A 27,004-nucleotide genomic window follows, 5' to 3' on the forward strand; every position below is an offset into this window, starting at 1 on the left:
CCCAAAGTTGTACCCTGCGAAGCTTGATAGATGGATTCCTAACACATTTTGAAATCCAGTTTTCAAGTTCGACTCAAACTCTCTATCTATAAAAGGAGAAGAAGGAAGAGAAAAGGATTCATTCGAAAAAAGAAGAACCATTCGAAAAACCCATCCTCTCATCAAAAATTATCCAAAAAACTCTCAACCATCTTTGTAAAATACCTCTATGTATAATATAGTAATTTTCCCTCCTCCTCTAAGCTTGTAAGAAAAATAAGTTCATCAGCTTGTACGAAGTAATTTTCAAAGTTTCAGTAAGGTTTTCGGGTTTCCCGAAAGGGAAATCTCTCTCCTATAAGCATGTAAGTTATTCATATTTATCTAAATTATGTTTCTGATAAACATTACACCAGTTTGTATTTTACTAAATTTATGATTGTTAATTAGTTTGTATTTTACTGTTCTTATGATTATTAGTTAGTTAACACTATGTCTGTACATTAAATTATTATATAACACTCTTAGTATATTGTTAGCTTCCCAATTTCTTAACAAATATGATGGATTAACCTGTAAATTCCTAGGGAAAACTGGTCAAAAAACCCAATTGCTAAAGAAAGGGTATAAGTGTTTAACCATGGCCGGGGTGAGGTTAAAGAAATAGAAGTTAAGAAAAGAGTAAAATCTTTAAACGATTGGGAAGAAGAGATAAAAAAAAAAGTTACGGGGTAATAACAGTTCATAATTTAGCTAAGATGTTAACTTTACAAGTCTATAGAATAAAAGAGAGAGAGTACCGAGTAGGATTTTCACAAATATAAGATTTAACTGCAAAGAATTTTTACTATTAATGTCCAATAACCGCAACAACTACACCTATCCAGAAAGTTTTGCTAGAGGCCTTACCCAAAATTTAGAAGAATTTATAATAGATATAGATAGTGGATTCTATTCTATAATAGATCTAGCAGTACATTTTATCTACCTAGAACAAAATAACAGAATCTGTTTAGATAAATATAGAAAACAATTATACCTATTATCGGAAATATTCAGGTATCATCAGTCAATCTACTCCCACTATCAGAGAAGAAGGTTTCAAAGAAGGAGGAGAATATATTACTAGACAACATCTTTATATTTTATTATTTTGTAATCCCCTTTATTCTGGTATATATATATATATATCATCTTCACCTTCAAAAAACAAGAAGCTTGGCTATCTCCTTGAGTTGTGTATAGACGAAAAGCCTCGAAGAAAGCACAGTGCTAGCTGAAGAAGAAAGCCAGAGATAGAGTTTTTGCTACTCAGATGACAATTCTTTCTTAGATTGTGTGTGTGTGTATATATTTTTTTTTTCTTGTTTTGTTGTCTCTTCTTAATTATAGGATTCTGATTAAGCACTTTCAAAGATTAGTTGGAAATCAAAATTACTCTAAAATGGTTGAAAATTTTGGCTAACGTGTATACCTCGTACGTGAAGAAAATGACCTAAAAACTTCAGATATCCTTCTCCTTTATGAATAAGTCTGAAAATATTTTTTTCTTACCTGAATAGGAGTTTAGATTCTAAATTCCTTTTTGGTTTTTTGGTAACTCCTCTTTCCCCTCTCCCTTCCTATGATCTCTTGTTAGCTATCTTTCAAGATTTTATTATAATGTGTATGTATACGTGAAAGAGATTTGTACTTAAAGTCTAATATTTTCGATGTTTCATATTATGTGTTATTATTTTTTATATATGTTTTAAAAAAATAGTTTTTATATTTGAAAACTTTTAATTTTTTACTGTATTCTTAATATCATATTTTATTAGCTACTGATATCGAGTATAGACTCGGCTACATAAATTAATACAGAGATAATATTTGGTTATCTTTTTGCGTTGGGCGTGAGGTGGGATGGGATTGTGTGGACAGTGGGGGTAGGTTAGTGTAGTAGTATCGGTCCTATGAGCAGTTTGGTGGAGGAAGTAGAAGAAATGAATGATACTACAATTACATTTTCCTTTCTTTAATTTCTTCTTTTTCTTTTCTGGCCTTTATTGTTCAGAACATCGGATATGTTGTAACATATCCATAATTGGTTTTCCATCAACAACAATAATGACATATATATTCAATATTATCTCATACCATAGGGTAGAGAATAGTGTGTTACGCAGATCTTATTTTTGTGAGGATAGAATATTGTTATCGTCGGCTCAGGACCATATTTGGTTTTTCAATGATAGCTTATTCTAACAATAGTATGAGAATTATTATAATATATATTTTTAATTTGTATTAAGAATGATCATATCATTATTCTTATATATAAGAAATACTTCAAATTCCATATTTACAAACCCAATTTAGTAATTAATTCTCAAGTGACGTGCTCCATCTTCTTTTTTTTTTTCTCTCTTTTTGTTTGTCTGCGTGTGTTTCTTGAAGTAAAAGTCAAATTAATTAGTATTTGTCGCAATAAATAGTTAATTGGCAGTTGACAGGTTACAGGTTAGAAGATGGAATGGATGCAAAGGAGGAAAGTGGGGTTATCCCTGCTACTGGTTGCTATCCTCATTTCCTTCAACTTAAGTAGTCTTGATGGACAAATAATTAAATCAGGTGAGAAGTGAGAACCGTTAATTTCTCTCGTTTTTCTTCTTGTAACATCCCTTATTTGTTTATTTTTTTAAAAAGAGTCATATATTTTTATATTTAAAAATAATTTAATTTTGAACCTTTTGTTTTACTCATTTAACTATAGAATATTTAAGATTATAAGTTTTAAATATTTTATAGCTACACAAATATTATGACGATTATAAATTTTAAAAAAATTTTAAAAGAAAAATATATGTCGAATCAAACTAGTCACATCAATTGAAAGGAAGAAAGAAGATGATACTAAAATGGGGCTACAGTCTAGTCTACCCTGATTGCTACACAAAAGAAAAAAACAGAGAAAGTTAGGTTAGGTTTTCATCAATTTTGAACTTGCTCCTTCCTTTCTATATTTGATACTTTGCTATTATTAATGATCAATTTGATTATTAGTTTATAAGATTTTAATTAAAAAATATTTATAAAATACATAAAATTTGCAACATTCAACAATACAGACATATATTTAAAAGGATCTAGGTGATATATACTAATAGTATATTATTACCCTATCAGTGTAGTTTAACACATTACTACATCGGATTAGTTATTATTTATTTTTCGAATTACTTAATAATTTATCATACAAATCATTTGTGATTACTTTAATTTATAATGATATAATTATATAAATATTTTTAAAGTGTATTAAAATAAATAAAATTCAGTGATAGTGGTTTTTAAAATATTAAATATTTTATGACATTTGAAACAAATAACGTGGTTGAGAAACAAAGGCATAAAATAACATTTTAATCGTGCGATAGTGAGATGTAAATAAATATTCAAAACCCTAGCCTACTTTTCCCATTGGGGTATATTATCATTTATCATCACAAAATTAGGCATACGAGAGTTTGGAAATATTTAAGGGCGCTATTGCAAACCTTGCATTATCAATTAAACGCTGTTCATTTTTGCAACTTATGTCCCAGCTAGCTGAAAGTGTATTAATCATTCCTGTTTTCTTCTCATTTTTTGTGCAAAATGATTTTTTTTAATTTTGCAGAAAAAAAATTGGTTGAAATAGAGAATGAGTCAGGATCCATACAGCAATCAGATGATACTGTGAGGATTGATCCTTTGGACAATTTCAAGTAATATAAAGGAGGATATGACATTACGGAGAAACATTATTGGAGTGTAAGTTAGCAAAATTTTACACTATCAATATGATTTAACATGTTATAGCAACTAGCAAGTACAAGTTACATAGTGTAAAAAGAGTTAAACTCTTTCTTCTATGTAGTTAATATGTCACCTAAAATATTATTTTCCTTTCTAAATTTAGCTATTGATTTTTCTTTACATTTGAAATATTATATTAATTATTTTACGTTTTTTACGAAAACCATATTTTCCCAATTTAGGATAAACTATCCTACTAATTATTTTTGAATTGCTATTCCATTGTTAAACTACATTTATCGCTATGATAAATTCGAATAGGAAAAATATTTTCTAAACTTTTTGCCGTTTCACTTATAGTAGTACTATTAATTATTAGTACATCATTTTGATTCTTATGTGAATAACTTTGTTAAATTTCAAGATATTAGGTACGGATGTTAGAAAGATTGGGTCATGTAGGAAACAAGTTTATTTCAAGAAGCTAAATTTTAATATTTGGTGCAGTCAACCATCTTTACAGGTATATATGGCTATGCCATTGCTGTGGTGTGGCTCTTGTTTGGCTTAGGATATTGACTATTTCTTCTTGCTTCAATCCTTTGCTGCAAAAGAAAGAACAGAAAGCTCAAAAAGAGATCAACTTGTCATAGTGAACACTACTATCGCTGCCTTATTCTCTCAGCCATTTTCTTGACAATTTTAGCCATGTAAGTTACTTTACAATTCTTTGCATCAAGGGCTTAAAATGTGTGTATAGAAAGGTAACATTATCTACTATAACATTAAAGTCACAAACTAATTTTTCTCATAATAACAGTAAAGTTACTAAATTTTAGCAACTATAACAACATCCATCAAAGCAACTCTATAGTTAGTTATAGGGGCTTGAGTTTTCTGACGTTAATTACTTTTTATATTAAAGAGTTATTTTAATGTGGTAAAAAATAATTGAGTGACTTTACAGTTATAATAGATAGAGTTGAGTTAATACTTCCTCTATCTCAATTTATGTGAGACAGTTTCAGATTTTGGGAGTTAATATTTTTTTAATTTCAACTGTAAATTCATATTAGAATCTTTAAGTTTTTTGAAAATTCATATATTTGAAAACTAAGTAAATATTACTACAAGTCACAATAATTAACAATTTAAAATATTTAAAAGGAATATGAAAAATTATGGTCAAAGAAAAAACTCGTTTAACTCTTGACATTCGAATGTTGCCAGACGGAGAGAGTGATAAGAAAAAGTCATTCTCCTAATGGATAGTTTATTTCTTGAATACTACTCCTTCCGTTTCAATTTATGTAAATCTATTTGACTGGGCACGAATTTAATGAAAAAAAAAAAGAAGACTTTTGAACTTGTGGAGTAAAATGAGGCACATATATTTTGTGTGGCTATAAATTATTGAATAAAGATAAATTGTTTTATTCTTTTTGACACTAAATAAAAAGAAAATAGGTTCACATAAATTGTAACGGAGGGAGCAGTATACTACTATGCAAGATTCAAGCAACTGAAACACCTTTTACAATTTTCACAGAACAGCAACAGGCCTTGTTCTAGGAGGGAACGAAAAGTTTCATTCAAGAACTGATACAGTAGTGGACATTATAATAGATACAGCAGATGGGGCATCAGAGACCATTTACACTACAACCGAAGCCATGAAAGAAATGAATAATGGCTTAGAAGGAACTGATTTAGGCAAAGAAGCAGCTCACTTCTTGATTCCTACATCTCAGAGTCTTGACAGACAGGCTGATGATATACATAGAGAAGCCAGAAAAAATAGACGACTAATCGAGAAACTTCTCAAGATAGTGTAAGTCTCTCTCCTTAATTTGTTTAATCATTCAGTATTCGGAATTTACTGCTCAAATAATCCGGATCCGCGCATACAGGTACATAGTGACTACAGTGGTTATTTCTCTAAACTTGGTTGCTGTAATTTCCCTATCAGGTAAACTCTATCTAGTTTGATCTTTTTATATTTTTGCATTGGTTAAGTACAGTGACTAACGGTGTGAGTATTTTAATTGCAGTATTTGGGATATTCAAATTTAGAAGAACCCTTAAATTGTAAGTATGTTATGTCAAAATCAAATAAAAGACAAAAATACTGTACTGTACAAAATTCTGATACATTCTTGTAATTGATTAATGCAGGCTCATTACATTGTGTTGGATCTTTACAACTCTGTGTTGGTTTCTTTTTGGCATTTATTACTTCTTAGACAAGTAAGAAAAACTATTCTCAACCAATTCTTTGCTGATATATATTTATTTCATTACCAAACTGTATTTACTTTGGATTCTAATAAATTATAGAAAATGATTTTTGCAGCTTTGCTGGAGATACATGCAGTGCATGCACTAGAAAATTTCCAGTCAGATCCCTACAACAGCAGTTTGAGCTCAATTCTTCCCTGTGATGAATTGGTTTCAGCTGAATCAATCCTTTATGATGTCAGTGAAGGGGTACATCGAATAGTTAACGAGGTAAACTTGAAAATTCATATTATTTCTTACCATATAATAAATCAAGCCATGCGCGCGCACACATAAATATTTCAATGCCCTTCACATTTCCATTGTCAATAAAGATTCCATCGTATTTATCAATGTTGGATAACTGCAGGTGAACCAAAGGTTATCTACAGATTATGGAAATGTTGCACAAATCTGCAATCCTTTCTCCGGTCCACCAGAATACAACTACCAGCCACGGAACTGTTCATCTACTACAATTCGAATAGGGGATCTCCCTGGGGTAAGTACAAAATTCTATAAGTTTGCACATGATCACGAATTGTAATTACTGAACTTTATCCACTACTATAACACTAAAATCACAATTGTTTCTCGTCACACTAAAGTAATTGAACTTTACCTACTATAGTTCTGTGACTCTACGAATAGAGTTGAGTGATTATAGATGAAATTGGCCCCATAATCAGCATCATGAATTAGTTCTCCATTACCTTTGATCTGAACCCTCGTTTCTTTGATGAAGTTCTTAAGGATGTTGAGTGATGGTCTCCCCTAGAGATTTCAACAATGTGGAGGCATACACAATTGCTCTCCAGAAAATCCTCGACGTGTACCCTGGAATGGAAAACTTAACTCAGTGTGACACAGTATTTAATGCATTCGACGATATCATTGACAAACATTGCAAACCATTGAAGAAAAGCGCGCATTTGGTATGGGGAGGACTTGTTTTCCTCGCAGTTGTAATGGTAGCATTAGTCCTCGTTTGGTCTTTCGAAGCACGACATGAAGGGAATCATCACAACTTAGATACTTCTGTCAAGCCTCATTCTGCAGCAGCAGATATGCTAGAATTAGGCACAGCAAAAGAAGCCAACACAGGCTCAAATTCTATTTCAGCCATGTAAATATTGTATTGCATAGATAGAAAAGATCATAGGCTTTAATTAGAAGAATTATGAGAGATCAATTAATGCTCTAGAGAAGAAGCAAGCTTCGACGCTCTCCCAGACAACAACAGAGGCATCCAACGCAAAGCGGCCTTTCATTCTTTTATTTTGTCGGGGTACATCTCCCTGCACCCTCAGCTCAGGGGACCAGAAAATGCCTTTCGTTTTTGTTCCGATGGAGGAAAATGAAGTAGAGTTATAGGACACAGATTTTTCTTTAGTTTTATTTATTGTTTTCTCAAAAATAGACCGAATAGGAAATTCTTGCTTCTTCTGAAAGTTAAAGAAGCCAGCAATGGGGACAAACCCCTCAATGGCATGTATGAAATTCATAAAGCTAGAAGAATATTCATTTTTATTCAATCTTTTCCCACAGCTCAAGGGCATTTTGTTTCTCTATAGACCTGAAATTGAGCATTAATATTAAATCTACGGAAAAGTATTAACTCCTAATCACCTCCATCATAAGAACATTGTCGCATTGAAGTATAATAAACATAGCCAAATGGGGAATAGAAACTTAATTCCTAGTACCTATCATAATGCTCTTTTGTACTTGAGAAAAGTAATTGACTTGAGCTAAGTACATAAATACCACATCAATGCCGACAACAATAATACCTCAATCTCAAACAAGTTAGGATCGATTATATTAATTCTTATTGTTCATGTCACTTTAGTTAAGCTCATTAGTTCAATATTATTAAAAAATTCGTTCCTCTGGCAGTGAATTGAGCTGAGCATGACTTCAAATATAGTCCAAATGTGTTGGGTATGACATTTGTATCTTAGGATTTCTACCAGAGAGTTCAGAGAGTTTTGGTTCACACATATAAAACCTTTCAAAACCGCGTTTTTGTTAGTTTTAATCATCCCGTTGACTCCTTTTGAGGACTTTAGGCCGGTCAATTACTGCAGATTACTTTGAAAACTTCCTTTTCTTTTTTAGTCATACTCTAAAATCCCACGGTCATGATGACACAACATAACAGGTCTAACAATGATTTATAGCATAAATACATTTAGAACAGCACCATCAAGCGGAAAATCGTAATACAATCCTCCCAAAAATTGGTGTCAATGAGTACATAAGCTCTAAGAGTGTCAGAAGTACAATAGTAAGAAGAAATACAACACTGTCCGAAATAAACAACATTCTCAAAATAGGAAAAGATGGTGACTCCGACGTCTGCTGATGAGCAGGCTGCACTACCTCGAGTCTCCTAGCACTGCAATGATCTACCCCTCAGCTCTGCTCGTGCCAATACCTGGATCTGCACAAAAATATGCAGAAGTACAGTATAAGTAAAACAGACCGAATGTACTCTGTAAGTATCAAGACTAACCTCGGCAAAGTACTGGCGAGATTGGTCAATTGATATTAGTCAACTAATACTTACTATCATAACCTGAACATTCCATAAATAAATACAACATAAGAATCTAGCAGAAATAGTGTATAAGATGATTTGTTACAACTAACAGAGACAATAACATGCTTTCGGATAAGAGATGATCAAAACTCACATTAGTTCATCGAATCAACATAAAAAGATGATATACATCACAGAGCATTATTATAAATGCAAAGTATAAGAGTCTATAATGACCATGAATGAATAAGACTCCTCCAACAGCCGACACTCCCCAAGTGTCCTTTAAATATGCGCATGCAAGGCCCAAGGTACAATGGGTGATCACCTGAATTCGAAGGGACGGATCGAAATCAATACGTTGCACGGACAACTCACGAGCTCATAACAATATCACTAGCACAGACAACTCACGTGCCTTAATCATACTAATCGCATAGACATCTCACGTGCCTCAACCATACTAATTGCATGGACAACTCACGTGCCTCAGTCCATATAAGAGTTTCCATATACAAAATATATACATATGTGCCATAAATAATATAAAGGAGATGTATGGACATGAGAAATATAGATACAATGATGTAGGCAAGTGAATAATATGACTACGGGTAAATCAGGTAGAACAAGATGCCAAGAATAGCCATTTCCGATCAACAAGGTAATATGGATTTCTAGCATAACAAAGAGAGCTCACATAGTCATATAAGAGAGATAACAAGTTATAAATAGCATATGCAGTAGAATCAAGGCACAAAATAGCCTAGAAATCTACTTGATCATGAATATCCCATGGCACTCACATATATGCTCACCACGCATATACAACTCCCTCAAAACATAGCAAATAATCAAATATGGACAATTTCTTAAGGTAGATTCCCTCAGCCAAGCCTAGTCAAGATACTTACCTTTGGAAGCCAAATCAACCCTCCAAAATCGCCCTTCCTTTAGAAATTACTTCCAACCAGCTCAAATCTAACCAAATAATACTCAAATAAGTCAAATAAACCCATATGAACCAAGTCCAAACAATAAAGTTTCAATCTTTGATCAATTTTTAAAAAGTTAACAAAAATTAACCTGGGCATACATGTTCAAAACTCGAGTCTAGGGGTAGATCCCGCTTATCTATAATCCCACGAGTCCAAATATGTATTTAGCTTTCAAATTCAAGTCCAAATCGATGCCTAAAACCTCAATATATACTCTCTTAAGTTGTAGACAGAAACTCCAAAATTTAATTTAAAAGTCTTTATTTTAGGTATAGAAATCCATGGGGAATAAAGATATATGATCAAATCTAACTACTTACCTTCAAGATAATAGTGAAATCCCTCTTCAGAATCTACTTCTCTCGTTCTCCAAAACTCAAAAATATAAAAAAATAGGGAAATTTCGAAATTGGACTTAAATATCTCCTGCCAGCGATACCCTTCTCGAACACGACCATTGCCTCGCGTTCGCGAAGCACAATCTGCCACGCCCAAAAATCCTCCTCCGCGAACACGACAAGAGTCTCACGATCGCAAAGGCCATCCGCCTCACTTTTTCGTGAATGCAACCAGCTCTTTCGCTAATGCGCAGGCCAATGACCCAACCTATTTGTGAACGCGACTTCACCTTCGCGAATGCGAAGGCCAAATTCCTTCTTCGCGAATGCGATTCTACTACTGCATATGCGATGCACACTAGACACCAGCAAAAATCAACCATTACAAACATGCTCCGGATGGTCCGAAACTCACCCGAGTCCCTCGAGATCCCGTTCAATCGTACCAATAAATCCATAAACACTACCAGGACCTACCCAAGGCCTCCCAACATGTACAAAAATATCGCATCTAAGAATAGATGATCAAACCCCATGTTGAACTTTTCTTAAGTTCAAGAACTTCTAAACTTCCAACCAAGCGTACGATTCATGCCTACACACCTCGACTCTCAACGAAATTTTGTATACAAGTTCCATATAACAACCCGAATCTATCCTATGTTCCGGGACAACAATTAGATTCCGGTAACCTCAAAATCAACTATCGGTCAAACTTATGAACTCTCAAAATTTTCAAATTATCAACTTTCGACAAAAAATCAAAATCTTCAAGGAATATCCAAAATCATATCCGTACACACGCCCAAGTCCAAAAATAATTATATGAATCCATTGGAACTCTCAAATAACCAATCTGGGGTCGGTTACTCAGAAGTCAAACCTTGGTCAACTATTCCAACTTAAGGCTTCCAAAATAGAACTAAGTGTTACAATTCACTTCCGAACCTTCTCCCTGCAAGTCATAAAATATCAAACAATCATACAAGAAGTATCAAATAGGGGAATGTGGCTCTAATACTCAAAACGACAGGTCGGGTCATTACATTTTTATTTGGTGTGTACACATTAAAGTAATACTTGGAAAATAGTACTAATTTTTTAGGAAAACAACATTGTAAAGCAAGTCTCAAAATAATATATATATATATATATATATATATATATATATATAGAGAGAGAGAGAGAGAGAGAGAGAGAGAGAGAGAAACATATAAATTTTATATACTTTTGCGATTATCAAATATAAATAATTTCGGCCACGAGCTAAAAATAATCTTGCTCCTTTTTTATTTAGGTCATCTCCAACCTTACCCTCATTCCTCATAATGGGGGCAACTTTTGGGGTAATTTAGTTCCAACTCTCCCCCATTTTTGTCCCCAAAATGGGGATGAATGGTGTTCCCTCAAATATGGGGTACACTATTCATCTCCCCCATTACTATTCATCTCTTTTTTATTATTATTTAATCTTTTAATTTATCTATTTATATATACCTAATTATGTTTATGTAATGTCTTTATAATATTAATTTTACATCTTAACTTTAGTGTATAATTTTGATAAACTAATTTTCGTGCATTTATTATTTTTATGTAAAATTATAAGTTAATTTTATTATAAGTTATAATTGTACAAAAAATATATAATTATCTCAAAGATGCTCATTTTGCACATAGAAGAATTAAGGACAAAGATGCTCATTTTGCACTTCGTAATGCATTAATAGATCATTTATTGGAGAATACTAGAGGTTGAAGTTGAATATTTATGTAGTATTTCGAATGAATTTTATCGTTATGTAATATGTATTTAATTAATCTTGTATCGCAATGATTTCACTTTTATTTAAATTATTAGTTAATCTATAATAATTGCTTACAAATTATATTATTTAAAATTTTATGGAATTGTTTTAATGAAAATTACAAATTAATAAAAATAAAAGATGGAATTTGTTTAATGGAAATTAAAAAATAAAATTGAAATTAAAGATAATAATATAATATAGAAGAGAGAGAAGAATATAAAAAAGTTTGGAGAAAGAAATGGGGGAATAGTTGGAGTAAGTTGTCCCCAAAATAGGGAAAATTCCATTTTGGGGGCCAAAAATGGGGTAAAGGTTGGAGATGCCCTTATACCTTGCGATCATCGGATATAAATAAGAGAAAACTACCCTCTATAGCCCTTCAAAGTTTTAATAGCCCATTTTTTTTTTCACTTACAAGAAATGGCCCTTCGGCCCAAACTTATTGCATCCAATAGCCCGAAATATCTACTTTGTATATTTTTGGATAGTGACAATCTGTTTTGTATATTTTTTGTATATTGACAGTCTATTTTGTATAGTGACAGTCTATTTTATATAGTGACAGCCTATTTTATATATTTTTGTATAGAGACACTCTATTTTATATATTTTTTGTATAATGACAGTTTAATGTATATAAATTGTATAGTGACAGCCTATTTAGTATATTATTTTATTTTGTATATAAATTGTATAGTTATAGTCTATGTTGTATATATTTTGTATGGTGACTGTCTATTTTGCATAATGATAGTCTATTTAGTATATATTTTGTATAATGATAGTCTATTTTTTATATCTTTTGTATAGTGATAGTTTGTTTAGTTTGTATTTTGTTTCCAATTATCACTTTCAGAAACTTTCCTGTAAAGCCTCTCTCTTCCCATTTTCCTTTCGTTCCCTTTTATGTCCCCTTTCATTTTTTTTTCTCATTTTGTTAAATTTCTTCTTAAAGGCAATTCACAGGATCTTACTACTAGTCGTGGTGATTCAAGCAGTGTTAGGGAACGTTCATGGCCTTCATAAAGTACAAAAATGGGAAACAATAGAATACTCCGCCATAAGTTGCAGAGCACACACCGCTTCGTTGACAGATTTTGGTGGAGTTGGTAACGTAACGACATTGAACACTAAAGCTTTTTGATCACTTGAGTCAGTTTCAATCAGACGGTGGTTCGCTGTTGTATATACCCGCCGGAAAAGGTTGGTGGTGAGATCTATCTTTGCAGCCATGGTGTTCGCCTCTCTTTCCGATTTCGGCATTGAAAATTAGGGATAGTAGAGATAGAGTGAAGGAATTAGAGAAGGAGATTGAGTTGGAGGCAAAGAGTAAGAGGGGAAGGATGAGGAAGAAGATTTTGACAGGAATAGGCGTGACATGAGGCGAAAGAGGGATCGAGATGATAGAAGAGAACGGGGCAAGGATAGGGATAGGGATAATAGATTGAGCCTCTTAGTTAATCACTTTTGGGCTAGCCACTAGAATTACTTTTGGGCTATAAAATGTATACTGCAATTTTTGGGCTACCGAGTGATATATGTTTGGGCCGATGGGCTATAAATGAATTTTGCTCTATAAATAATGGCATAGGAATTCATAGTGGGCCGCTATTTTCATAAATCCTTCGAACTCATTGAGAAATTTTATTTTGAGTGAGACTCAACCCACAAAACTTGTATGAGACACCTCTAGTTATTAGACAAGTGGAAAAACGGCGCCACATGGCAGGCTTTCTCTTTTATCTCTCTTGCACACTGTGTTTTCCATTTCACTATCTCTTTCTAATCTTGTATCCATTTTATTGAATGGCAAAATAAAAAAACTACAACAACAAAAACAACAACCCAGTATAATCCCACTTAGTGGGATCTGGGGAGGGTAGTGTGTACGCAGACCTTACTGATGATGTCCATCTCATTGAAGAAGTATTAGGCATGTGCCTAATAAGAGTTTTCTTTGGTTTGGTAGCCAACCTTGTTGACTTGGTTTGGTTGGTAGCCAACCTTGTTGAATTAGTTTGGTTTGGTAGCCAACCTTGTTGAATTTCTTTGGTTTGGTAGCCAACTTTGTTGAATTGTGAAAAGTGTGTGTAAATTGTCAAATATTGTAGGCTTTAGAGGGTGAAGCTTTGGCTATAAAAGGAGAGCTTCAACTCTCATTTCTTCACACCAACAAAGAGAGAAAGAAAGAGTGAGGTTTCACAGACAAGGTATAAGAAAATAGTCTGTGAAGAAAATAGAGAGTGAGCGATATTGTAGTGAGGTGGGAATATCAAAAGAGGGTTATTTCTTTTGAGTGTTGTAGTGGTCTTTGGAGTATTTACCTCCGACCTACAAAGTGTAAAATTCCTTACTATAGTGATATCAGTTGCTCCTCTCGGGGTCGTGGTTTTTTCCCTTATTCAGAAGGGTTTTCCACGTAAAAATTTTGGTGTCATTGTTACTCTTTTATTCTTGTTAATTACCGTATCTCGGTGCTACATTATTATTCCGCTTTATTACCGTGAATATTATTTTGGTAAGGGGTTTATTCCCAACAACTGGTATCAGAGCACAGGTTCTGCTCGTTCACTGAAATACTATTCACTGTCGGTAGTACTATACTTGGTGAAAAATAAAAATGTCCGGAGTAAAGTACGAGGTAGCAAAATTCAACGGAGATAACGGTTTCTCAACATGGCAAAGAAGGATGAGAGATCTGCTCATCCAACAAGGATTACACAAGGTTCTAGATGTTGATTCCAAAAAGCCTGATACCATGAAAGCTGAGGATTGGGCTGACTTGGATGAAAGAGCTGCTAGTGCAATCAGGTTGCACTTATCAGATGATGTGGTAAATAACATCATTGATGAAGACACTGCACGTGGAATTTGGACAAGGTTGGAAAGCCTATACATGTCCAAAACGCTGACAAATAAATTGTACCTGAAGAAGCAGTTATACGCCCTACACATGAGTGAAGGTACGAATTTTTTGTCACATTTAAATGTGTTTAACGGACTAATCACACAGCTTGCCAACCTCGGAGTGAAAATCGAGGAAGAAGATAAAGCCATCTTGCTATTGAACTCGTTGCCATCTTCGTACGATAATTTGGCAACAACCATCCTGCACGGTAAGACTACTATTGAGTTGAAAGATGTCACATCGGCTCTTCTACTCAATGAGAAGATGAGAAAGAAGCCTGAAAATCAAGGACATGCTCTCATCACAGAAGGTAGAGGCAGGAGTTATCAAAGGAGTTCGAACAACTATGGTAGATCCGGAGCTCGTGGGAAGTCAAAGAACCGATCCAAATCAAGAGTCAGAAATTGCTACAACTGTAATCAACCAGGTCACTTCAAAAGAGATTGCCCAAATCCAAGGAAGGGCAAAGGTGAAACCAGTGGCCAGAAGAATGACGACAACACAGCCGCCATGGTGCAAAATAATGATAATGTTGTCCTCTTTATAAATGAGGAAGAGGAATGCATGCACCTGTCAGGTCCAGAGTCGGAATGGGTGGTTGACACAGCGGCATCTCACCATGCCACACCGGTAAGAGATCTTTTTTGCAGATATGTAGCAGGTGATTTCGGCACAGTGAAAATGGGTAACACAAGTTACTCAAAGATTGCGGGGATTGGTGACATTTGTATCAAGACAAATGTCGGATGCACATTGGTTCTAAAGGATGTGCGGCATGTACCTGATTTGCGGATGAACTTGATCTCGGGAATTGCTTTAGACCGAGATGGATACGAGAGTTATTTTGCAAATCAAAAGTGGAGACTCACTAAGGGATCATTGGTGATTGCAAAGGGAGTTGCTCGTGGCACGTTGTACAGGACAAATGCAGAAATATGCCAAGGTGAATTGAAACGCGGCACAAGATGAGATTTCTGTAGATTTATGGCACAAAAGAATGGGTCATATGAGCGAGAAGGGATTGAAGATTCTTGCCAAGAAATCACTCATTTCTTATGCCAAAGGTACAACTGTAAAACCTTGTGACTACTGTTTATTTGGTAAGCAGCACAGAGTCTCATTTCAGACATCGTCTGAAAGAAAATTGAATATACTTGATTTAGTATATTCTGATGTTTGTGGCCCAATGGAAATTGAATCAATGGGCGGTAACAAATATTTTGTTACTTTTATTGATGATGCTTCACGAAAATTATGGGTTTATATTTTGAAAACCAAAGATCAGGTGTTTCAAGTTTTCCAGAAATTTCATGCTCTAGTAGAAAGGGAGACGGGTCGAAAGCTAAAGCGCCTCCGAAGTGACAATGGAGGTGAGTACACTTCAAGGGAATTTGAAGAGTATTGTTCAAGTCATGGGATCAGACATGAAAAGACAGTTCCTGGAACCCCACAGCACAATGGCGTAGCCGAGAGGATGAACCGCACCATTGTGGAGAAGGTGAGAAGCATGCTCAGAATGGCTAAACTGCCTAAGTCATTCTGGGGTGAAGCAGTTCAGACAGCCTGTTACCTGATCAATAGGAGTCCATCAGTTCCGTTGGCGTTTGAAATCCCAGAGAGAGTTTGGACCAACAAGGAGGTGTCCTACTCGCATCTGAAGGTGTTCGGTTGCAGAGCTTTTGCACATGTACCAAAAGAGCAGAGAACAAAGCTGGATGATAAATCTGTTCCCTGCATATTTATCGGATATGGAGATGAAGAGTTCGGGTACAGACTGTGGGATCCTGTAAAGAAGAAGGTCATCAGAAGCAGAGATGTAGTCTTCCGAGAAAGTGAAGTTGGAACTGCTGCTGATATGTTAGAAAAGGCGAAAAATGGTATAATTCCTAACTTTGTTACTATTCCTTCTACTTCTAACAATCCCACAAGTGCAGAAAGTACAACCGACGAGGTTGCCGAGCAGGTGGAGCAACCTGGTGAGGTTATTGAGCAGGGGGAGCAACTTGATGAAGGTGTCGAGGAAGTGGAGCACCCCACTCAGGGAGAAGAACAACCTCAACCTCTGAGGAGATCAGAGAGGCCAAGGGTAGAGTCACGCAGGTACCCTTCCACAGAGTATGTCCTCATCAGTGATGAGGGGGAGCCAGAAAGTCTTAAGGAGGTGTTGTCCCATCCAGAAAAGAACCAGTGGATGAAAGCTATGCAAGAAGAGATGGAATCTCTACAGAAAAATGGCACATACAAGCTGGTTGAACTTCCAAAGGGTAAAAGACCACTCAAATGCAAATGGGTCTTTAAACTCAAGAAAGATGGAGATGGCAAGCTGGTCAGATACAAAGCTCGATTGGTGGTTAAAGGCTTCGAACAGAAGAAAGGTATTGATTTTGACGAAATTTTCTCCCCCGTTGTTAAAATGACTTCTATTCGAACAATTTTGAGCTTAGCAGCTAGCCTAGATCTTGAAGTGGAGCAGTTGGATGTGAAAACTGCATTTCTTCATGGAGATTTGGAAGAGGAGATTTATATGGAGCAACCAGAAGGATTTGAAGTAGCTGGAAAGAAACACATGGTGTGCAAATTGAATAAGAGTCTTTATGGATTGAAGCAGGCACCAAGGCAGTGGTACATGAAGTTTGATTCATTCATGAAAAGTCAAACATACCTAAAGACCTATTCTGATCCATGTGTATACTTCAAAAGATTTTCTGAGAATAACTTTATTATATTGTTGTTGTATGTGGATGACATGTTAATTGTAGGAAAAGACAAGGGGTTGATAGCAAAGTTGAAAGGAGATCTGTCCAAGTCATTTGATATGAAGGACTTGGGCCCAGCACAACAAATTCTAGGGATGAAGATAGTTCGAGAGAGAACAAGTAGAAAGTTGTGGCTATCTCAGGAGAAGTACATTGAACGTGTACTAGAACGCTTCAACATGAAGAATGCTAAGCCAGTCAGCACACCTCTTGCTGGTCATCTAAAGTTGAGTAAGAAGATGTGTCCTACAACAGTGGAGGAGAAAGGAAACATGGCTAAAGTTCCTTATTCTTCAGCAGTCGGAAGCTTGATGTATGCAATGGTATGTACTAGACCTGATATTGCTCACGCAGTTGGTGTTGTCAGCAGGTTTCTTGAAAATCCTGGAAAGGAACATTGGGAAGCAGTCAAGTGGATACTCAGGTACCTGAGAGGTACCACGGGAGATTGTTTGTGCTTTGGAGGATCTGATCCAATCTTGAAGGGCTATACAGATGCTGATATGGCAGGTGACATTGACAACAGAAAATCTACTACTGGATATTTATTTACATTTTCAGGGGGAGCTATATCATGGCAGTCTAAGTTGCAGAAGTGCGTTGCACTTTCAACAACTGAAGCAGAGTACATTGCCGCTACAGAAACTGGCAAGGAGATGATATGGCTCAAGCGATTCCTTCAAGAGCTTGGATTGCATCAGAAGGAGTATGTCGTCTATTGTGACAGTCAAAGTGCAATAGACCTTAGCAAGAACTCTATGTACCATGCAAGGACCAAACACATTGATGTGAGATATCATTGGATTCGAGAAATGGTAGATGATGAATCTCTAAAAGTCTTGAAGATTTCTACAAGTGAGAATCCCGCAGATATGCTGACCAAGGTGGTACCAAGGAACAAGTTCGAGCTATGCAAAGAACTTGTCGGCATGCACTCAAACTAGAAGACAGTGCTACCTCCTCTAGATGAATGAGACTGGAGGGGGAGATTGATGATGTCCATCTCATTGAAGAAGTATTAGGCATGTGCCTAATAAGAGTTTTCTTTGGTTTGGTAGCCAACCTTGTTGACTTGGTTTGGTTGGTAGCCAACCTTGTTGAATTAGTTTGGTTTGGTAGCCAACCTTGTTGAATTTCTTTGGTTTGGTAGCCAACTTTGTTGAATTGTGAAAAGTGTGTGTAAATTGTCAAATATTGTAGGCTTTAGAGGGTGAAGCTTTGGCTATAAAAGGAGAGCTTCAACTCTCATTTCTTCACACCAACAAAGAGAGAAAGAAAGAGTGAGGTTTCACAGACAAGGTATAAGAAAATAGTCTGTGAAGAAAATAGAGAGTGAGCGATATTGTAGTGAGGTGGGAATATCAAAAGAGGGTTATTTCTTTTGAGTGTTGTAGTGGTCTTTGGAGTATTTACCTCCGACCTACAAAGTGTAAAATTCCTTACTATAGTGATATCAGTTGCTCCTCTCGGGGTCGTGGTTTTTTCCCTTATTCAGAAGGGTTTTCCACGTAAAAATTTTGGTGTCATTGTTACTCTTTTATTCTTGTTAATTACCGTATCTCGGTGCTACATTATTATTCCGCTTTATTACCGTGAATATTATTTTGGTAAGGGGTTTATTCCCAACACTTACCCCTACCCTGGGATAGAGAGGCTGTTTCCAAATAGACCCCCGACATTCTTCCCTCCAATAACTTTCCACTTTGCTCTTGGAGAGACTCAACTCGCAACAACTTTAAATCTCTCTTCCTGACTTCTGAGTTTATTCTCCTCTATCTTCTAAAATATTTTCAAAAAGGAACTGAACAGTTGGATTTTTAGGTTTGTTTTTTCGTGTATGCTTGTGTAAATTCTAGAGTTCAAAAAGAAAAATGACTGAAAATTTCTTTTCCTTTCGAAGAGAAAAACTGATTGGTTTAAAATTTTGGTGGGAGAATCAATAATTTTTGAGATATTTATGCTTTCCAGTTCCTCTGTAATAATATGATCAATAGTTTGGTTGAAGTGTATTAAACTTGGCATCTCACTTATGTGCAGTGATAAAACTCAACTTCATACATTTATCTCTTTATTTTGGTATTGCTGCTTGGGTACAACTTTGAATATCTTAACCTTTTCTTTTGTGATGATATGAGATTCTAGGTTTGAATTTTATCTGTACTTTACTTTTTTCGATGACTGAAAATTGCAGTGTACTGTTTTAGTGAATTCATGCTAACGTTGAATTGTAGTATTGTGTTGTTTGTGTTGAAGGCACCGGAGAAGGAGAGGAATGAAAGAGAAGAGATGATACATTTTCCCCCATTAACAGTCATATTTGAATTAAGCAAATTAGGCAGAATAGCTCGATAGACATCTGTACTTGTTCGTGTTTGTTGGTCCGGTTCCTATATTCAACCAAGTTTCATCTAAACACTTGAACTCAGTCAAAATATATATTTTAAACCCCTCCGACATTACGCGTTGCTCACTCATCTGACGTGGAAAAAATTTCATGTCCACATCAGTTAAATTTATGCCACATCAATATTTATTTGAATATTACTTTTTTAAAAATATGCCTAATCTATCCCCATCTTTCTATGCTATCGGCGATCGGCGACCCTTATCACCAGAAACAACCGGAAAATCTCATGATCGCCTCCATATTTTTGCTCTCTTTCCTTCTTCCTAAGCACAATCTTAAAAAATTTCTATCTCGCCTCATCTGCTTATTCTCACTATTTCAGGTAAAATTCATATCACCATAGTAATATTGAAATTTACAGGCTTCAACAAAGTAACTCTCAAGAATAAAGACACAAAAAGTAGCAATAACCAACGAGCAAACTCCTTTGGAAAACCCATGACTACCATGGACTATGGTCACAGTTGCAGAAAAAACCACCAGAAGAATTACTTCACATTTTCATGGCTTCTTGATCTTTAGAAAATCTAACCCCATTAATAGATCTGTTTATTTAGCTGCCCTAAAAGAAAATTCTTCTTCATCTTATACTATACTTTCAGTTTTGCTCTTGATTATCCACAAAGGGCAGAAGGGGAAAGAGGGTGAGGGGAGGTTACGTTAGGAAGGAGGGGGAGAAGAAGATGGGAAAACGGGGGACAAGGAAGGGAGGGATTGTGATCTGCTTGGGTTGGGCAATTATTTTACTTTTTTTTAATTATTATTTTGCTCTTTTTCTTTTTATGGTTATTTTTTAATGATATTTAATATTTTTAAATCAAAATTAATATATTCACTCTCCTTTTTAGAGCGTGTAACTACTCATTTTTCTGACTCAGCAAAATAAATGACAAATAAGCTCAGTCAATGGTCAAAGGAGTTTAAGACACATGTTTTTGATGGATTATAATAAGCAGCGGAATCAATCCCAATATCAAAATCACATGTAATCTAGACAACTAGTATATACGGGGTTTCACGGGTTACCTCTTGAAGCGTGAACATATCTCTTCTATCACGTGAGCCTTAAGTTCCATAACTTCTCAATGGAATCTCCATCACCCGCACAATCGTGATCCTCGAATGTTCCACGGTCTTCTACTGTGTTACCCAAATAATACCGGAAATAGAAATTTCGTGTGGGCGAAATTTCTAGAAAAACTTGGCTGAAAATTTCAGCCACAATGTACTACCCCTTCTAGGTGGAAAAGCTTATGTATTTATAACACAAGTTTTAAGGGTTAAGCCCCTTTTCCAAAACCTGTTGGGTTTTCTTTTCCACCAGAAAAGTGATTCCTTTATTTCCTATTATTTAGGCATAGTAGGGACCACAGAATTTAATTAACAAGGCTTCAATTATGGAATTAATTTCTAATTTTTAAAATTAATATCTACCATAATTAATTACGAATTATTCCACTAAAAAATCCGTAATTGCACTCCTTATCCAATTTCGAAATTCATCCATTAAATCTTATTTAACTCCCCATATTAAGATTCAGATACTAATCAAGTAAATTAAATTACTGACGATTTAATTTATTGATTATTTCCTTTAGACTTTCGCTTAACTTATTTCATGTGTCGGATACAAAATCCACCGACCGGGTTTACACATGAAAACTTATAAGCTTTCATAAAGGTGTATCATCAATCTCTAAACCGAGACATGGATTCCATCAACTAGCTATTACTTCACCAATGTACATTATTATTATCCAATTTACCAGGCATATTGACCCACGAAAGAATCTCGTCTTTTAATAAATCAAAACAATAATAATATACACAGCTAATAATAATTATATCAAGATTAAAAGTATAAGTACATTTAATGGCTAGAGAGTTTATTTTATTAAATCAGTATAAAATACTTATCTCTACCTGGTCCGTTCAATACATACAAAATGTATTAGCACAAGAAGTTGGAATTAAACCATTCCCATAATCAAGATAAATTATATTTAATCTTGTGCTACAATCATTCCTGATGGTTTGTCCAATTTCATCCTTAGATTGTGAACTCAAACTTTATACTTATAAGAACCGATGATTTAATCTTCCGTGTATAAGCTAAACTCTATACACTAAATCATCTACTATATAAGCAAAGGACACAGACTATTATATGATCTATTTAAAACTTTATTAAAACTGAATAAACAATTATTTCATAATAAATACTATATCTAAACCAAACTCATGGTTAATAGTATATATCCCAACAATCTCCCACTTAGACTTTTAACCATGATAATTATTAGAATATACTATATCCAAATGCATGGTTAATAGTATATGCCCCAACAATCTCCCACTTAGACTCATAACCATGCATCTACAACTTTCTCAGGCATTCTTTTACATGACTATTAAAAGTCTTCACCAAATAAGGTTTTGTTAAAGAATCTTGCCAAGTTATATCTGATGCAATATTTGTCCAGTAGTACTTTGTCGTAATTATCTAGTTTGGTATTAAACTCTTCAGAGATCCTGTTACCGAAACTATCCCAAGAATGAACACCGAACTATAATTTTCTTTAGCTTTCTCCCACTAAGACGAAGTACCACTAATATTACCTTCGTTACCTCACGACATTGAAATATTAGTGACTTCTTACTATAGTGTTCAATGTTCAAACATCACTCCCACTCGATAAAGGCATATTATGTCTATTAACGTTCTCCCACTACTTAAATGCAATGGAACGTCAATTCTGATGTATGGGTTTTGATGTTCTTGAACATCTAGTTATTTCTGTGCCCAGTTCCTGTAAAAATAGTTTACTTCTCGGAACATGTTTTATTAAACATTCCTTATCTAGAAAAATGCATTTGTTTTAACAATTGCCTTATTTTCTTTAGGACAATAAAATAAAGCTTCATTCGTTTTCTTGGATATTCGATAAACATGCACCTATCCATCCTTAGTTCCAACTTACATATCTGTTTTCCCTTTCAGCACATATGCGGGACAATCCTATATCTGAACATGCCACAGACCAAGCTTACATTCAGTCCAGAGTTTTATAGATGTCCCAGTACTAACTTAGAAGGAACTAAATTCAGAATGTAATTTGCAGTTTCCAGGAAATATTCCAAAAAAAAATAAAGCAAATCTGAATAACACGTCATTAGTCTATCCATATCCAAAAGAGACTTATTTGTTCTTTCTACTATACCACTCTATTATGGAGTTTACGGTGTAGTCAATTGAGATGTAATCCCTTATTCTGATATGTAACTAAAAAACTCTTTAGAGAGGTGCTCGCCACTACAATCAAATTGTAGTAACTTAATATATTTCTTTGGTGCTTCTCTGTTTCAAGTCTTAAAAACCTTGAATTACTTAATTCATTAAGACTTACAGTGCATCAAATAAATATATTAATATTTTGAGTGATCATTTATGAACGTCACAAAATACTCAAAATCTATCTCTTACGAGTATGTTCATTTAACCATACAAATCAGAAAGGATTCATTCTAGCTTATCACTAGTTTTATTTCCTTTTAAAGGGAAACATCTTTTAGTCAAATTTCCTTCCAAACAGGATCCACAAGTTGGTAGTGCCTCTACTTTCAATGAACCTTAAGGTCCATACTTGACCAACTTGAAATCCTATCCAGATTAATATGACTTAGATAAAAGTGCACAGATAAGTTTTACTCAATTTTGAAGAACATATTCTCTTATGAGGTAGACTAATATTGTTCTGTTCAGGAGAGACATCAATATATAATAACAAGGTCATGCATTCATGTACCACAAGAGATAAAGTGTTTATTAAGCTCAATAACTCAAGAGTTATTCGAAAAATAAAACAAATATCCATCTCTTATTTTGCCCAGAAACCGGAATTAAATTCCTTCTAACAAAAGTACATATATTGCATCCTTAAAATTAATGCCTTATCACTAAAAGAAAATATTAACAAGTAATACGACCAATTGCATAAAATTATTGTGGAGTTGAGATAAAAACATTAAATAGATCATAATAAGTCAAAACACTGAATAGTAAAATTAAAACTGCATTCAATATTTATATACATACATGCATCTGGAATAATAAATTTCGATGGGAAAAGAATCATTCATGCAAAGTATATTATATAATGCAAGAATTATACAATCCAAAAATAAATAGAACAAACTCAGATGGAGAGCATAATATTATTTTCAGTCAATTGTATATAACTTTTTAATACAAAAATTTTAAACACATTACACATTTATGTCATGCATCTTGAATAGCAATTTTGATGGGAAAAGAACTACTCATGCAACATACATATGCAATGCCCGATTATTCACTCCAATAATTAAAACAGACCCAACTTAGATGGACAATATACTGTTAATTTAAGTCAAGTGAACATCATTTTTAATAGTTCTAGTTCCATTGATCCAACATGTATACTCAGATGGAGAGTAAGTACACGATATCAATTACTAGTATTTCACCTAATGAGCTTACAATAAATTTATCCGATATGGAGGAAGACCTAAAGTCAACGCGTAAATTTATTACTCACTTGAAATTAATAGTGAAAGACCATAGAAATATAATCTATCACCATTTAATCATGATTGTATTTTAGTTACAAAATTGATTCAACCCTTAAACTCAAATAGAGAGATAATACAGGTTATCAATAACTAGTAATCATATCCAGTGAGTTCATAATAAATTTATCCGATATGGAGGAAGACCTAATGTCAACACGTAAATTTACTATCTCACTATAAATAAAAAAAATGGAGATCATAGGGGTTAATTCCTATCACCACTTTATCACAACCACGAACATTTCTCTGAGGATTAAGTTTCATAATTAAAAAAAAATACTCAATACCCCATTTAAACAGTCATAAAATACTAAAGTTATTATTTTACACTGCATAGCAGTGAGTTCTTCTTTAATGATCGTTTCCGATGATCCTATTGAATTTCAGGTCATTCGGAGATCGTGGAATTCATGATCGCCAAAACTAGACCAAATTCGAATAAATTATTTTTGGATAGTTAGGATTAAATCCATGTGATTTGCATTCTTCATATATATCATATCAAGTTAAATCACATGCTTCAGATTTAACACAAATATAGCCGATATATAGAGAATAATTTTTCATATTTATAACAAATTCAATTTAATAAACTACTTGAAAACCCATCTAAACGACCTCAAAATGCCAAAAAATAACATGATTCACTGCATAGCAGTGAGTATTTCTCACTAGATCGTTTTTGATGAACCCACCAAGTTTCAGATCAATCGGAGTCCGTCAAATTCATGACCACCAGCCTGTAACCAAACTCAGAGAATAACCGTTTTAAGTAGTTTCATGAATTAAAATAAATATGATATTGATTTTCATTCTCCTTATAATTACACTATGAGCTCAAGGCATATATTATGTTCTTCCTATTTCTAGGATATATAATATATTCTTTTGCAATAAATTATTCTTTTATTAAATACACAAGAACCTGAAATATTATATTTTCTCCCGTTCGGGAAAAACTTAATATCTCTTCTCATGGTGGAGTTGGTATCACTAGTACCCAAAGATAAAACTCTTTTTCTAGTTAAGAACCTCCACCACTAATGTAGGTTTATCAAGGATAATTTTCACATGGTACATTAAGCAGATTTTAATGACTCAAATAAATAGGCCGTTTTGTGGATCCTACTTATTAATCATAATGCTCAATCGATGAATAGACACAATTTCACATGTACAAATTTATTAAAAAAATTTCATTTGTTCATATAAACAAACCACTTCAGTGGTAACTATTTACTACTCATAAAATTCTCAATTTACAAGTGAATATATATGTAGCTCATAAAATTATTTTATGGCAGAATATGGACCACAGCTTAAAAGCCATACCAATAATATAAAACTTATACAAAATACCATCATATTTCACTTAATTAGAACCTCCAATCAGAGAACAAAAAATTCTTCATAGAAAATCCAAAACTAATAATCACGTAGGGAATGAAAACATAAACTTAAATTTGAGAAATTTTTTATGCACAAATATGCCAAACGCTCCAATCATTAGTCATCCAGGATATCAAATAGAGAATTTTACTTTCTTACAAAATAATTATATCATCACACAATATCAATTATACCTTGCAAGACCTAGTCAATAAAATCTTACACCTCTATTATTGAATTTAATACAACAACACGTCTATTTGCTAATAGCCAATGTGTAAACCTATTATATGACTAGTATTTAATCATGGGGACCATGGGGAGTCACCCCACCACCATTGAATTAAAAAGGAATTAAAATTATTAAGAAATAATTTTCAAAAAATAGAAAAACGTCCAAAACACAGTCCAAACGACCTCAAAACGCCAAAAATACCATGATTCATTGCTAAAGCAGTCATTTTTCTCACCACGTCGTTTTCGATGGACCCACCAAATTTCAGCTTAATCGGAGTCCGTCAAGTTCGCTGACCTCCGAAAATACCGGCTATTCAGTCAAAAACAGGTTTTGCGTTTTTCTAGGGTTTACCCCAAAAAATTCAGATAATCTTAATCAAATATCAATAAGAAAACAGATCTCTCATGATTACAAGAATAATACAAAAAATTTGCACAGTTAATTCACAAAACAGCAGTGCAGTTTTTCAGAAAACCACATATATATATATGTAGTTCAAAAAACGCACATAAATACCATATTCTTGTTTCACGAAAAACTTAGTTATCTAATAAAATGTGAGTGTGCTCTGATACAAAATGATGGATTATAATAAGCAGCGAAAGCAATCCCAGTATCAAAATCACATGTAATCTAGACAACTAGTATATACGGGGTTTCACGGGTTACCTCTTGAAGCGTGAACATATCTCTTCTATCACGTGAGCCTTCAGTTCCATAACTTCTCAATGGAATCTCCATCACCCGCACAATCGTGATCCTCGAACGTTCCATGGTCTTCTACTGTGTTACCCAAATAATACCGAAAATAGAAATTTCGTGTGGGCGAAATTTCTAGGAAAACTTGGCTGAAAATTTCAGCCACCATGTACTACCCCTTCTAGGTGGAAAAGCTTATGTATTTATAGCACAAGTTTAAGGGTTAAGACCATTTTCCAAAACCTGTTGGGTTTTCTTTTCCACCAGA

The 27,004-nt window shown here is 34.2% G+C and overlaps 1 protein-coding gene across 4 annotated transcripts; it reads left to right on the forward strand.

Moving 5' to 3' along the window:
• Window positions 1-1,214: 1,214 nt before the first annotated feature.
• Window positions 1,215-7,571, forward strand: LOC104232413 (uncharacterized). Of its 4 annotated transcripts, none has more exons than XM_070160376.1 (11): window positions 1,215-1,317; window positions 2,482-2,592; window positions 3,641-3,774; window positions 4,283-4,469; window positions 5,309-5,590; window positions 5,670-5,728; window positions 5,811-5,847; window positions 5,935-6,006; window positions 6,113-6,267; window positions 6,407-6,538; window positions 6,782-7,571. In XM_070160376.1, exons 5-9 carry the CDS (start codon window positions 5,433-5,435, stop codon window positions 6,198-6,200), a joined length of 414 nt encoding a protein of 137 aa, XP_070016477.1. In that variant the 5' UTR covers window positions 1,215-1,317; window positions 2,482-2,592; window positions 3,641-3,774; window positions 4,283-4,469; window positions 5,309-5,432; the 3' UTR covers window positions 6,201-6,267; window positions 6,407-6,538; window positions 6,782-7,571. The 4 variants fall into 4 exon arrangements, with proteins under 4 accessions (XP_070016477.1, XP_070016475.1, XP_070016476.1 ...); XM_070160374.1 differs by having other exon boundaries at window positions 1,215-1,315; window positions 2,468-2,592; XM_070160375.1 differs by having other exon boundaries at window positions 1,215-1,315; window positions 2,475-2,592.
• Window positions 7,572-27,004: the final 19,433 nt, after the last annotated feature.

Source organism: Nicotiana sylvestris, chromosome 10 (genome assembly GCF_000393655.2).
Source record: "Nicotiana sylvestris chromosome 10, ASM39365v2, whole genome shotgun sequence".
In the NCBI taxonomy this organism is placed as follows: Eukaryota; Viridiplantae; Streptophyta; class Magnoliopsida; order Solanales; family Solanaceae; genus Nicotiana; species Nicotiana sylvestris.

Excerpts from the sequence above, each read along its gene's own strand:
- LOC104232413 (XM_070160376.1), top strand. The coding sequence starts at position 5,433 with ATGAAAGAAATGAATAATGGCTTAGAAGGAACTGATTTAGGCAAAGAA. Across the intron at positions 5,729-5,810 it reads TGCTGTAATTTCCCTATCAG|TATTTGGGATATTCAAATTT; the intron begins GTAAACTCTATC and ends TTTTAATTGCAG. Across the intron at positions 5,848-5,934 it reads TTTAGAAGAACCCTTAAATT|GCTCATTACATTGTGTTGGA; the intron begins GTAAGTATGTTA and ends TGATTAATGCAG.